General features: G+C 32.4%; 1 protein-coding gene across 5 annotated transcripts; it reads right to left on the minus strand.

The window, feature by feature from the left end:
* Positions 1 to 226: 226 nt before the first annotated feature.
* Positions 227 to 12,203, minus strand: LOC131954294 (GTPase IMAP family member 7). 5 transcript variants are annotated; one of them, XM_059317872.1, is made up of 2 exons: positions 12,059 to 12,203; positions 227 to 2,192 (listed from the first exon to the last, which is right to left on the minus strand). In XM_059317872.1, exon 2 carries the CDS (start codon positions 2,170 to 2,172, stop codon positions 976 to 978), a length of 1,197 nt encoding a protein of 398 aa, XP_059173855.1. In that variant the 5' UTR covers positions 2,173 to 2,192; positions 12,059 to 12,203; the 3' UTR covers positions 227 to 975. The 5 variants fall into 5 exon arrangements, with proteins under 5 accessions (XP_059173855.1, XP_059173856.1, XP_059173859.1 ...); XM_059317873.1 differs by having other exon boundaries at positions 12,000 to 12,203; XM_059317876.1 differs by lacking the exon at positions 12,059 to 12,203 and adding an exon at positions 11,297 to 11,368.
* Between the last annotated feature and the right edge of the window lie 3,065 nt (positions 12,204 to 15,268).

Raw genomic sequence — 15,268 nt, forward strand, 5'->3', positions numbered from 1 at the left:
TCCGTATTTCTGTGTGTCTGTCTGTGTGTGTGTGTGTCTGTCTGTCTGTGTGTAAACACGATAACTTGAGTACTTTTACAGTTAGGTTGATGAAATTTCATATATAAGTATTATATCGAAATCGTAGATCCTTATCAACTTTTGAGCAATTTCCGATAACCGGAAGTGGCACTTTTTCTACTTTGAATTTTTTTAAAAGCCTATAACTTGGGTACTATTTCAGATAGATGAATGAAATTTCCCATGTAAGTAAAAGATCTAATTTTCTACCTTCTGTTAAATTTTGAGTAATTTCCGTTGACCGGAACTACTAATTTACGCTATTTCCGATTTCTCAAGAAACGCATGTAAATTTATAAAGTACTAATAATATTGCGCACTATTATGCACTTTTTTATTTGGCGTTCACTTGGTGTGTAATTCTTTTGTCTACGAGATTTTATTCTATTTTTAAAACTTTAAGTATTTAAAATGGGTTAAAAATCATGTCTATAGCCCGAGTTCCCATCCCCTGTTGTTTTATATAAGAATATTCGAGAAAGTTTAGGGGAGATCACTCCCGGTTTATTTATCATGTAATTTAATACATTTTTTATTTACAATAGTGTTACATGACTTAAAACCATTGCGCGTCTATTGAACGTGATGGGGCAGCTATTGAACCTGATGGCGCAGCCATTGAACGTGATGACGCGTGTGGTGTGGTTGGATAGACATGCCTACTAATTCGGTCCAAATTTTAATTAATTCATAAAAAATTAATTAGGCATCCAATTAAGTCATATTTAGTTTCAGATGGCATTGTCTTCATGTCTTGACCTACGTGCCAACTGTGGATCGTATCGGTCAAGTAGAAGTGTCTGAATTTTCGCTCCGGCGTTTCGATCTAGACAGACAGACGATTGACGACAGACAGAGGAAGTGAGTTAAATAAAAGCTTGTAAAAATCGAATCAGATTGTGTCTCTTTGGCAGCTCAATCTTTATGTCCGGCCTTTTCCTTCAATTTCCTTTTACTTTCTAACTTCTTGTGAACTATATCAACCAGCAATGTCATTAACCCTGTAACTGAAGCTCCTGCTGTAGCCGATGCACCTGCAATTTGTAAAGCTATCACTCCAAAGCCTAATCCAACTCCTCCAGTCAAAATGCCGGCAGTAACGACTATTACAGCTGTTATCAATGCTACTGTTTTTTTGGAGATCGGTGGATTTTTAAGATCCTCTAACAGTACTGCTATTTCATGTAGCTGCTCATTGATTGGTTTATTTAGGTTAATTATAACCAGCTTTCTTTGAATTAGTTGAACTTTTTTAATCAACTTTTCTTTGATCTGAACCTTTTCAACTGTGTTAAGTATTTTATTCAAAAGTTCTTTGATAGCCTCTTTCAATCTTGTCAAATCTTCTTCAGTCGCAGCATTGCGTTTTTTCAGATCGGACACATCCTTCATTATTTCACCCAAATCTTGTTGTAACTCTAAACTTAACTTTGGGATGTTGTGTTTTAAAATTTCTTCTTCTCGCTTCTTGAAACAAGTTTTAAAGTTCTCGCTCGTGTAAGCACCTTTTATCTGTATACTTTTGGCATACTTTAGAAGTAGCTTCACCGAATTCTGTCTTTTGGATTCATACTTGTCTCCTTTGTTATAGAAAAGCACAACTCTATTATTACAGTCATTCATTAGTGCTTTTAACTCACCCGTCCGTTGATCACACCATTGATGAAATAAAATGTCTTCATGATTTAAATCAAAGCTTTCCCCCTTTGTCATTATAATAATTCCATGATTTCTTAAAAAATCTGCACCGAAAATTTCTTTTATTTTCTCCACAGCTCTTATTTCTTCCTTATAAAACCTAGCCCCGTATTCTAAAACCAAACAAAAGACATGAATACCTTCTGGGCACACACTCATCACTTCAGGAATCTGGATGATGGTGCTTATTATGTCTTCCTTTTTATCCGAATCAACATAACCAGGCGTGTCGACCACTTTAACCACCAGGTTATCATATGTAACCCATTGAACATCTACCATCAATGTACACGTTTCCGCTTCATCACTCTTAAAATATGGCCATCCCAAAATAGAATTTCCAGTAGCACTTTTGCCTTTTCCAGCTTTGCCAACCAACGCCAATGTAATTTTCAGCTGTTCACAAAATGCCATCTTGAATCTTTAGATTGGAACTACAAAATAAAAAAAATGAAAGTTATTAGTTGCATTATATTGATTTTATAATTATATTGCAAACAAAGTAACTTTAAAAACGAAATAAGCATAAATTAAAATATAACAATGTTTTTTATATGTTTTCAATTATTATTCTTATATTCCAAAGTTTAAACAGATATTGGTACCAGAATAATATTAATAAAGAAAATGTGACTACTGGAGCAACAAATATTATCAAGAAATAAATTTAATTTTTAAAATTATTACCTTAAAAACTAATCGTTTATAAATAACCTAGCGTACTTGCCCCGCGAGTTACTACAAGCAATAAGGTATTTTAAAACTCGTGACCTTGTTTTTGAGTACTGAGTTATTTAAATGTAAAACAAGGTAGGCACTATATGTCTTGGATCACATTTATTGGGGCGCAGTTTTTATCACACATACTGATGTTGTACGTTAATCACCCTCCGTAATAGTGCAGTATAACACACCTCTGTGTCCACTGATATGTCAGGGGCGTTTCGGCGTCTCTAGGATGCCACTAGTTACACTACCTTAGGGACGCTGCTTCTATTTAATCAGCTAAAGTTGTATGCTAACTCTTTAAAACAAACGTTTATGTCATAGTGCACCTGCTAAGAAGTAGTCAACGATTGCAGTAGCCCGACGTATCCATAGTGTATCGCGAAATAAAAAAAATAGGTATTATGGCGCTCACAAGAGAGTCCGTGGCGCATATTCCTAAACTGCCTGACGCGGTTTAGTAAACGATTATAGTAACCTAACGTATCCATAGTTTATCGCACTTTTTAAAACAATTGTAGGCGCCCAAAAGCACCTTTACCTGACGTCGTTAGAAAACACCCTAGGAGTATTCATGTATATATAAATAATATAATATAATATATATACAGGGGCGGAACTACCATACCGCCAGACCCCGCAATGCCGGGGGGTGGGGGGGGGGGCCCAGGACGTTTAGGGGCCCAGTTCCGACCAAAAAACAATGATTTTTTTTTCAAAAATTAAGTTTTTCATGCATCTTGAAAGTGGTTTTGTAAAAATAAAAAAAAACAAATAAAAAAAACAGGTCTACTATAGCAGAGATTGTTGCGTAGAAAAATATTTTAAAATCTACAAAAGCTATAGTTTGAACGGTAGGCAAACATCCACACTAATTCCATGACTTACTGCCTACTTTAAAATAGGTATGCCCACGAAGCTCATTTAAATAGTTGTACTATGTATATTAAAAAGCAATTGATTCTCTTAATTGTTATTTAAATAAGACGTACTAAACAATAATATAGCTATAAAAATCAATGTTTTCAAAATTGATATTATATAAGCCAAAAAAGAAAAAAAATTAACATAACGCGAGAAACCTTTCACGAATCAAGCTTACGACTTTATATATTTTTGACCAACATGGATAGTAATGGTCATGATTATCTCTAGCCCAAGATGAATTAGGACCAAATTTGTCTGGTTTGTTCTCTCATAATGGTTATATATTGCAATGAAGTAGACTAAATTACTCAGTTAGGATATAGGTTTTATATATATGTATATATATATATATATATATATATATATATATATATATATATATATATATATATATATATATATATATATATATATATATATAGGGGGGCCCTAATTTTTTCTTTGCGGGGGAGCCTTTTTTTTCTAGTTCCGCCACTGTATATATACATTGAATATATTTATATATGTATATATATATATATATATATATATATATATATATATATATATATATATATATATATATATATATATATATATATATATATATATATATATATATATATATATATACGAGGTATAAAAAAATAAAAGTAGGCTCGACACGTTCATCCGCGTGCCATGAAATTTTGGGGAGTAGATGAGAATACTCCCGAAAACCTTTCGGTGGACAAAAAATCTCTACTGTGTAGCGCCCGAAAGTGTGCGATTTTTATTTCTACAGAGTTTGGCGGTCAGAATTCCAGAGGGGCTATCGTAGCACTTGGTATCCGTTATTCATTAGCCCTACATAGCCGGAAAAGGGTTAAACTGCAACAGACGCAGTCGCTGGTGCCCCCTGTGATTTTGTAACCCGAATCGCCCTGGGCTCCCAGGATTAAATTATCCGGGGGGAAAGGGGATGACGTTGGTAAAAGTATATATTTTCTATATAAATTTTATATTTTTTATAGAGATTTCTATATAAATAATATTATTTTCGGTTGGGTGGGGGGGGGGGGGGGGGCAGAGACGTTCTACGGGAAAAGGGTGGCCTTTCTCTCCCCCGAATAGAAAACTTCAAATTTTTGATGAATTTAAAGGCATTAAAATTAGTGTTTTTAACCCCTTAACGCTGACTGTCGCGTTTTAGCGCATTTGAAAATTCATAAAATATCAGTTTGAAAAAATACACTCTTGATTTTTAGCTGAGTACCCCAAAATATGGTAGAAGATTATTAATTCATTGTTCGTTGGGCTTAAAATATAATCTTTTATGAATGGCGGAATTTTTCAAGATAGCAATCTTTGTCATAGACACCAAGATTTTAGTTTTTAGAAATTATGTATAGTAAGTAACCATTAAGTTTTAAAAACAACCAGTACCTTATGTATTATTTCCATTACATTCAATAATAATTAATGCTAATTAATAATAATTAATGCTATACCTCACACTATTAGAATATCAGCTTTTAAACAAGGTCAGTAACTCAAAATGAAAATTAGCTGTCACATTTTAATGTAAGTCCTGACTTACAATGTGGAAACATTCGCCATACAGTAGCCAAGCTAAGAGAGGGAGGGTGTGGCGGCCGCCCCAGGCGCCAACCCTAAGGTGCGGCCAAAAGTGGTAAAAAAAAATGCAGTTGATCATTCTAAGCTGAAGTATTGAATTAAACACACTCAAAGTTTGGCTCCAAACCCAAAACTGACTGGTAAAAAGAGATATAGTTAATTTCAAACGAAAGACTAAAATGTGGAAAATAGAACACATATAATATCGTTTATTAATATAGTTTATATTAACAAATGGACGAAAAAAAATAGCAAAATAAAACAAAATAAAACAAACTAGCTTTCAAGCGACCAAATCTTTTAATAAAGAAAGCAAATTAGTTTCTTTTTCTTGTTTTCGGTGCATTTAAAAAGTTCGTATTATAAAGATTTTGATATGATTTTACTAGATTTGGGGGTCTATGTTTATGTGACGTAGCTTTACATAGGGTAGGAGGGGGGAGTTAAACATTTGCAAACATGCGTGACTTTATTCATGAATGACCCATAAACCCACAATGACATGATGAATTTTTACTAGTGATAAAGTTCGTCTGCTCGTTTAAAGTGAGGGAAGAAATTAACACATGCAAGGAAAACAGTCGTCCCCCCCCCCCCATCCCCGAAGCGAAGCCTGAAAGAATCTATCAGAATGTAAGCAGATTGTTGGGTACTTCAATAGGTATCTACCAGCACAGGGGTAATTTGAAGAAAAATACATTTTGCTCTATAAAATTAAACATATTAAAACAAACTCCAGTTAACACCCCAACAGTTGCTAGAACTATGGCTATAAACAGTTTTGTTTTGCAGACATTCTTGGCTTTTTTTTAGCTCCTTTAACGTTTTTATTATCCAAATGCTTTAGGGAAGATAAAGCTAATTTTGATATCTTGTGTTTCAAAAGTTCTTTTTCACGCTCCTTAAAAGATTTTTCGAATTCTTCGCTTGTGTACACACCTTCTCTACTTATTTCGGAGGCAAAGCTTAGTTATTGTTCTACCGCTTTTTCCCTTTTCAAGTCGAATTGCCTCCCCTTGTTATAGAAAAGGACAACTCTGTTATTACATTCATTAATTTTTTTTAAATTCATCTGTCTGTTTCTTACACCACTGTTGAAATAAAAAGCCTTCACTGTCTTCATAATTTAGATCAAACTTATCACCTTCAATCATTATAATAATTCCATGATTTCGTAAACATTTTGTACCAAACAATTCTTTTATTTTCTTAACAGCTTTGATTTCTCTGCCACTGAATAAAGCCCCGTATTTTAAAACCAGACAAAAGGCATTTATCCCATCTGGACAGACATTCATTACGTCTGGCAAGTGTGAGGTAATGTTTTCCAAATTCTGATGAGCATCAACCTCCATAACACCTGGTGTATCTACAACTGTAATCTTCATATCCTTACGTGGGGTCGACTTTAAAATGGTCCTATGAGTACACGATTCAACATCGTCATTTGCTGTGAAACACGACATTCCTAAAATAGAATTACCTCAAGCACTTTTGCTATTACCCACCCTTCCAGTCAATGCTAGAGTAATGTTTTGTCTTCGATTAGATTCCATGCTCAAATCTGTCGGAAATTATAATAAATAAATTAAACGATGCTTTTTTTTAATATTAATAAACAGAGAAGATTAATAAACTAGTTTTATTTTTTCCGTTTTTTATCTTAGTGGTTTTAAACTGTTAAACCATTTTGTTATTTTTTTTCAAGCTTTTACTTAAATTCCTTTTTCTGTCTGTATTTCTTTTTTGTCTGTTGAAATAAATCTAAAATGCCGATCAAAATTTTCGAGCACATCTAACTGACCAAATAGTTTCAAACCTATGAAAATGCAATATGACCTCAAATTTGGCTTAATTGGAAACCTAAATAATTGTTATGAATTAATACAATTTTCCTGAAAAATGTAGGGGGCTCTACTATTTTATGCGCATTTTCATGTCTACTCTTCCGTCGATTCTAATCGTTTTTCTAATCTTTTAAAATTAATGTGGTTAATCTACCTATGAATAAATCAATAAATTAATTAACGTCTTTAAATAAATGTGTGATTAACTGTCTGTCTGAAAACAAAAATTGTTCTCTACCTACATACTATTTTACAGCTCTCCACATAGAGTAGAACCATTTACAATAGTCAATCAGACAAAGAAAAAAAATATTCAAACATGTAAACAAACTTGAGTTTTAGTAGTATATAGATAATGAAGGTCTGAAATTATCTTGATCTAGATAGAATTATCTAGTTTTTGCGTATCTCTTGCTAGATCTAGATCTAGATCTAGATCTAGATCTAGAATCTAGATCTAATCATTAGACCTATTCTAGCTAGATAGATCTAGATCTAGATAGATAAATAACAAAGATTTATATCAAGTATTTAAGGACTAAAAAATGTATTATGATTATAAAATGGATTGTATTTTTATCTAATTAATCTTTGGTATGTATCTAATTAATCTTTGGTTTGACCCAGATTCTAGATCTAGATCTATAAACAACTTGCTTTGCAACCTGATATTTTTAGAACTATAAATAACTTTCTTGGACAGATTGTAGAGCTAGAGAACTTTATTGTAAAACTAAATGAAAAAGACAGTTGAAAATTTATATAAGTGTTGGTACGTAAAAAACAGCAAACGGACGTATTGTTAAAGTTATGGCCGACAGAAAATTAGCTTTAGAACGCGTTAAACTTTTGAATGGGCCACTAAGTCAATGATGGAAGCCGCCATCTTATTGTACTAAAAAGTAAACAAAACTTGTGACGTCACTATTCAGTCAAAGAAAGCCATTGTTCTAAAATTTTAAAATTAATGTGGTTAATCTACCTAAGAATAAATCAATAAATTAATTAACGTCTTTAAATAAAATTTTTATTAACAGTCTGTCTCAAAACAAAAATTGTTCTCTACCTACATACTATGTTACAGTTCTGCATATAGCGTAGATTTTCTACAGTAGTAAATCAGACAAACAAAAAAACAAACAAAAAAAAACAAATAAATATTCAAACATGTAAACAAACTTGAGTTTTAGTAGTATATAGATAGATAAATTCACATGCGTTATTTTTTGAGAAATCGGAAATAGCGTAAATCACTACTTCTGGTCGGCGGAAGTTACTCAACATTTTATAGAAGGCAGTGGAGAATTAGATATTTTACTTATTTGTGAAATTTCATTTCTGTATCTGAAATAGTACTCAAGTTATAGGCTTTTCAAAAAAAAGACAAAATTCCCCTTCCGGTTATTGGAAATCGCTCAAAAGTTTATATGGTTCTACGATTTTGATATAATACTTAAATATGAAATTTCGTCAACTTAGCTGTAACGTTACTCAAGTTATCGTGTTTACACACACACATACACAGAGAGAGAGAGAGAGAGAGAGAGAGAGACACACAGACACACAGACATTCGGACAAGATTGCAAAACTATGCTTTTCCGACACAAGGAGCCCTAAAACGTCGAGATTTGAATTTTTTTTTTTTTTTTTTTGTACGATTACAAGACTTTCAGCGCTTGGACAGGGTGCGATTTGGCGCCACGGGCTAAACTGTGAGCACTATGCGTTTATGCTTGCATTTAAGTTGTGTTTATGTTATGAGTGTTGTGTTTGTTTTTTAGTTTGTGTTTTTTGCGTTTGTATTTGCATTGTGTTGGTGTTTTCATTTGTGTTTTTATTTGCGTTTGTTTTTTCTTTTGTGTTTGTGTTTGCATTGTGTTTGTGTTTTCTTTTGTGGTTGTGTTTTGTTTGTGTTTTCTTTTGTGTTTGTGTTGTGTTTAGTTTTGATCTGTTCCCAAGTTGGTACATTTAAAAAAGATTTACCGTGGCTGAGTATATGTATAATTGTATATGTATGTTTAGAACCATCATCTAAAAACTGACGCTATTATCCCTCTGAGTTGGTTCCCCCCCCACCCACTTCACCACCTAAAACGGGACACACCTAGGTATACGCTGGGTAGGATAATTGACCTAAAGTGACCGGACAGGGGTGAATGAAGTTGAACCCCTCCCCCTCCATCCAAACCCACCCCAACTGATGTGTTGGTACATTTGAGGAAACGCGTAATGACGTTCAAAGTACCTTGCCACCAGAATAATAGCTTTTGAAACAGGTAAAAGTCTTTAAATATTATTTTTGCAATTATCAGTAAATAGGTGTGTGTGCAATACAGTGATCCAATCCGTACCTTAACATTATTTTAAAAAAATGATCTTTAAAGAACAAAAAAAAAAAAACAATTGCTGATTAGAGAATGTGTGGTCTGAACTGTAAGACCTATGGTTTAGTTACATGTAGGCTATTATTTAAAATCTTCTACATAATAGGTTTAGTTACAAGGTAAAATAAAAAAGCGTGATTTTATTACCAACTCTGATTTTAAAAACTTACATTATGCTGTAAGATTTTAGCATTTATATTGACAATATATTAAATTCTGATTGTAGACTACATATTTATGTAAAAACGAATAAAATAAAGGTTCTTTACCACACACTAACGTAATTAGTGATATGTTTTGACATTAACAATTAAATTTGTAGAAATATATATATTTATATAAAAAGAATGATTATTTCCCCTAGAAATTTGTAGAAATATATATATTTATATAAAAAGAATGATTATTTCCCCTAGTTCGTTTGTTTTAATTTTCTAGGAATCTTTATGTCAAATTGTTTTTTTACAAGGAGTACAAAAAGATCGTGTTGCGTTCATTGTATGTATTTTTTTTTATTTTTTTATTTAGAGTGATAAATTGTTTAATTTTGTCGGCCAACATTGTGTGTACTTTTCTTATTTCTTCAGAGAACTTTCAATTTATTTTACATCATATCGAAGCAATGACATACAGCTAATATATATATATATATATATATATATATATATATATATATATATATATATATATATATATATATATATATATATATATATATATATATATATATATATATATATATATATATATATATATATATATATATATATATATATATATTTGTATATATAAAATGTTGGTAAAAATTTGAACCCCCCATGAGACGATCCTGGCTACGCCACTGCATAAAACTATATTTTATTTAAAATTTTAAAGTGCTGAAAAAAATGCATAAAAAACACACATTCCCTCGCGCACACACACAAACAAAACATACCGTGCAAGCTAAATAAAAGCACAACCATTACAAATTTCGTTTTCTAGAATTTTTCCCAGAAACTAGAAGTAGGTCACAGCAACAGATTCTGTGCTGACGTCAGAACAGTGTTGTGTGAGGAAAAAGACGGCTGGCTGTTTTATGTGGAGGCGTAGTAGGCTACACACCAGAAAGATACGCAACGGGGAAAAGCCCAACAGAAAAGAGCGCAAAAAAATGCGCAACGGAAAAAAGCGCAAACAGAAAAAAGCGTAAACAGAAAAAAGCGAAAATAGAAAAATGCATAACTAGAAAAAGCTCAAACAAAAAAGCGCACACAGACAAAAAGCGCAAACATAAAAAGCGCACACAGTAAAAACGCAATTACAAATTTGCGCACATCGGAAAATGCGCAAATAGAAAATACGCAAACAGAAAAAAGTGCAGACAGAAATTTGCGCAAGAAGAAAAATGCTCGAACAGAAATGTGTGCGAATATCAAGATGCGCACACAGAAAAATACGCACACTGAATAATTCGAACCTATATGGACTAGGATACACATTTATACATGTTTGTTAAGACTGCTGTGAGAAGGTCGTGTTTGACCTGACGTGATCTAATACCAAATAAGAAAACCACTAATATGATCATTTACATCACAAAGATATAGGCGATAATCGCTTGACACAATGCCATTATTTTCTTGTTCAATATTTATTCAACTACTATTCTCGTTTAAATAAACATAAAACTATCCTTGAGAACCCTACACAAGAAATGTAGGTATCGTTCATTGTAATATTGTATTCGATATCTGACCGATAGTTTAATTCTAAATACGATTCGAGCATCACATATCGCCTTAACATTATAAACTATGCAGGGCAAAACTAAAGTGACGTGATATAACACTCTATTGTGATCAGTGAAATAATCATTTCGGATCTTATTTTAGTCTTGTTAGCCTAAATTATGATAAAAAAAGGTGACCACATTTGGTTTCGAATAAGAATAAAAAAATATGTTCTAAAGGAAAATCACATGTTTTACATAAACATTATTTTTTAAAGTAAACAAAAAGTAAAGAAATTTTCATTTGCAAAAAAAAAAAATAGTATAACTCTGTATATAACACAACTGTAAAGAGCAATAGTATTTTCATATCCATCCCAACAAAGCAACACAATTGATTCATACTCCTCGACCTGTCCTATCTATACACTAAAGACAAAACATGTGCAGATGACCCCTTTCACCCACTTTTACAGCCACCACACACACATACACACATAAACAAAACACACACAACGATTGTTTATTCGTTAATTAAAAACGTCATTTCTGGTATAACCAATTTCTAGGAAAACATGCTTCCTGGAAAACGAAAAGCGTGACAAAGCCCAGCGAGCCATGCTAATTCATTGTACTGTTAAAGTTGACCTACATTTTAATAGTGTAACCTTTTTTTTTTCTTTTTTTTTTTGTAAACAAATGGCAACAATGTAAAATGTTCAAATGCAAACTTATTTGTGAATTGATGTAAATTCTTAGTAAATTAATCATCACTAATTACACTACTAAAAAGATCTAAAGCACAACTTAAAACGTCTTTTTAATTTTAGAATAACAATGTTTCGAAAATGTAAATTCGTAGTTTATTTAATCAGTTTAAAATAAACAGGCTGTGAGGGGAATAGTAATCAATGTAAACCAACAAAGAGCTGATAAAAACAAATTACACATCGAGTGAATAACATTTGAGAATTATTTTACAAAAATAAAGCAAAATTTCAAGGTTATGATATTTAACTATTCTTTAACTAGGCTTAAACTGTATTCACTTTATTTGATGTAGAGTCGTAATTATATCAATAGCAATGTGTGTTTTCTTTTTACTCACGAATTTATTTCCTGTGCTCACGCCGACAACACTGCTCAATGCTCTGTTTGACGTCAACTGAACGACGGCTGCATTTGCCAGAACAGTTTTGAGCTCATCTGCAGCTCGTCTGCTCAACCTGAGTTGCCAGCTAGCGTTTTTTTTTTTTTTTAAACCAAATGTGAATATTTTTTTTTTTTTTTAAGTTATGAAAGCTACATTCGCTTTTGGAATCAAAACAAACACCGACGATGAGTTGTTTTAAGTAAATTAAGTTTAAAATAACACATACAAATCTATATATCGTCCCCCCAGTATTATCTTGTTCTATCTCTCAAAATGTAGTTTTGAGAAAAACGCATCTGAAGTTTCATGTGGTCTGATTCTTATATTTAAACTGTTCCAATTAATTTTTTTTTAGATAAAATGTTAAAGGGCATTAAGCAATGAGCATCCAAGTTATTTTTATTACTTTATGTACCATTAGAAGACCATAATAATTATTTTTCACTTTTGAGATAGAACAAAATACGATGAAAGTGATCAGGTTTCAAAAATTGTATAATGTTCTAAGTCAAATTTTGTGTTTTTTAGGCAGTTATAATAGCTTTTCTAGAAGTATTATCTACTTTTTGTATGAGCAATGTCTTCTGGTTTTCTATCCTATTGTTCCCGGTCTTTACTTTCATATTTTTGATTACCGCAATGTGCAAAAAATATTTTTTGCACTACATTACAGAACAAGTAATATTTTAAGTTGTAAGTATGCTTTTGCATACAGAATTTTGATTTAATGTATTAATAAAATGAATTCACAAGTCAATAGATAGGTTCAATAGATTTTAATGTTTTAATTCTACACCATGAGCCGTTTAAAAAACAAAACAAAAAATAAATAACAAAAATAACAAGAACTTGTAATAATGAATATTGAGAAAATACATAAACTTTGTTTTTATAATCAAAACAGTTTAAGCAAAAATAACACTCGCCGACAGTGCTTTAAAAACGTACTGTTAAAGGCTTTGTAATTTAGAAATAGATGATAACTAGCCACAAAGAGTAGCCATAAATTTTCTGTCAATCTCTGGCATGTAGGGCATCATTTTTTTCAAATCCTTCTTTTTTTCTGCTGAAATTAGGGAGCCCACTTTATTCGACTGAATTGAAAACTCCGGTATACTGGGAGATGTTTCAGGCTTTTCTTTTCTAAGTGTTCTTTATAAGTGGGTTTGTGCATTAAAATGTAAAGTTTATTCTGTAACTTTGGGTTATCTGCATACATCAACATAATTTGATTTAGTCAGTGGCGAGTCTTGTTAGGGTGACACTCGGTGTGGTAACTGAGGGTGTCAACCCTCCACCCTCTTACAATTTTACATTTTTGGTTTTGTGTCACCCCTCTACCCTATAATTGTATTTTAAGATTAACTGGATAGATAATTATATTGACTGTAAATTTTAGTGTTTTTCACATTGGTGTCGCCCTCTAAATGGCGTCACGTGCGGATCACACCACGCCCCCAGCCTTGTGATACAACTGGAATTAAAGTATTAATACAATAAATGCAAATCTCATGAATTAGCTTAAAAAATAATGTATTAATTTTACACAATATACACAGCTCCCTAATTCAAAAACAACCAATCTTGTAATTTAATATATTGAGAATATACATAAACACTGTTTCTTTTCTCATAATGATGCTGCGCAACTTGACTACAGGCAGCGCCAATACCCATATCATTGACACTGCTTTACCAGGTCTCTGTTGTTTTTATTGTTCTCTTTCGCACTTCTCTGTGGATAGAAATAAAGATAGACTACATCAGTACAAAGTGCAAAAACAGAAGGACTTATTTCCCCCACCCCCCTCTGCTACACTAATACTAAACTGAAAACCAGGAATAAACTTATATTCATGGTTTTAAGACTAATAAGTTACTAACAATGAATTACTTTACATTTTGATCTGTAACAAAGACATTGTTTTCATCATCCATATATTGGAACACTTCCCCATTATGATTTTGATAATATATTTATACAAAGTAAACCCTACAGATACTATTAAACTACTATACTACTAAACAATACAATTAGTATAGGCGTATACTACGGTATACATTAACAATATTAGGCCTATTATTAATTAAGATATTTTAACAAACTTTGAACTAAATATGTGTAAAATAACACAGTTAAGACAACATATAAAAGATAAATATACTTACGATTCAGGATCTGGTAATTCAGTCAGTTTATTTGCATGACAACCAAAATCGACTAAAAGGTCTTCACACGCCGCCATTTTGATCAACGACGCACAAGTCACATGACTTACAGCTGATTTCATTGGCAGAATCGGACATAGAACATTATAATTCTAGCGTATCCAAGCAAAATTTATGCGTTAATTTTATATAGATTATATACTGTTAGAACAGAATCATATTATAAAATTGACATAGAACAATATTATACTGGCCAAATGCATCAACTTGTAGTTAGAACAATGTCAAATTGAAAAGTTTGGTAGGAAGCAGATGACTTAGAGTCACGTAGATAAGTGGAGATTGAACATAGTGCTTTTCTACATCATAGGGTCGAGTTTTTCGAAAAAATCAAAATTTGTAGTTAGAACAAGATAATACTGAGGGGACGATATATAATTCTCTTCTTCGAGCCGTTAGAAAACAAGCTGCAAGCGCCTCCTTGCAGTCCCCTCTCTTTCTCTCTATCACTATCACTACCATCCCCCACCCCACCCCAAAATTGTCTGGTGAGCGGTGTTCACTCTAAATTTTTACAAAGCTAAATGTTTACAAATCGTAGAGCCGTACAGCCGGGTTTCTATTAGGGGCAGATAATTCAGTTCGATTTTAAACTTACAGGAGGTAACTAAGAAATAACTAAGAGGAGGCTGCTTTCACGGGGGGTGGGGGGGGGGGGGTAGGGTCGGGGTTAGGGGAAAGGGGTAGTGTTTTAAAGCAAATATTTTCAGTGGCAGCATTGGTACTGTCGAATTCACAAATTATGAATTACTGAAAAGTAGAAAATAAAACAACTAAATAGCGGCGTATGATACGCTGCGGGTCGGCTCGTATATTATATTTTATATAGATAGATCTGGAATACACGTGTTTTTTTGACGTAGGACTAGACCCTGTATACTTGAATGTATAATAATAATTTTTTTTATAAAATATGAGATTTATAAAAGATTTCAA

Source organism: Physella acuta, unplaced genomic scaffold (assembly GCF_028476545.2).
Source record: "Physella acuta isolate Inbredline_101_S28 unplaced genomic scaffold, ASM2847654v3 ptg000988l, whole genome shotgun sequence".
Classification (NCBI taxonomy): domain Eukaryota; kingdom Metazoa; phylum Mollusca; class Gastropoda; family Physidae; genus Physella; species Physella acuta.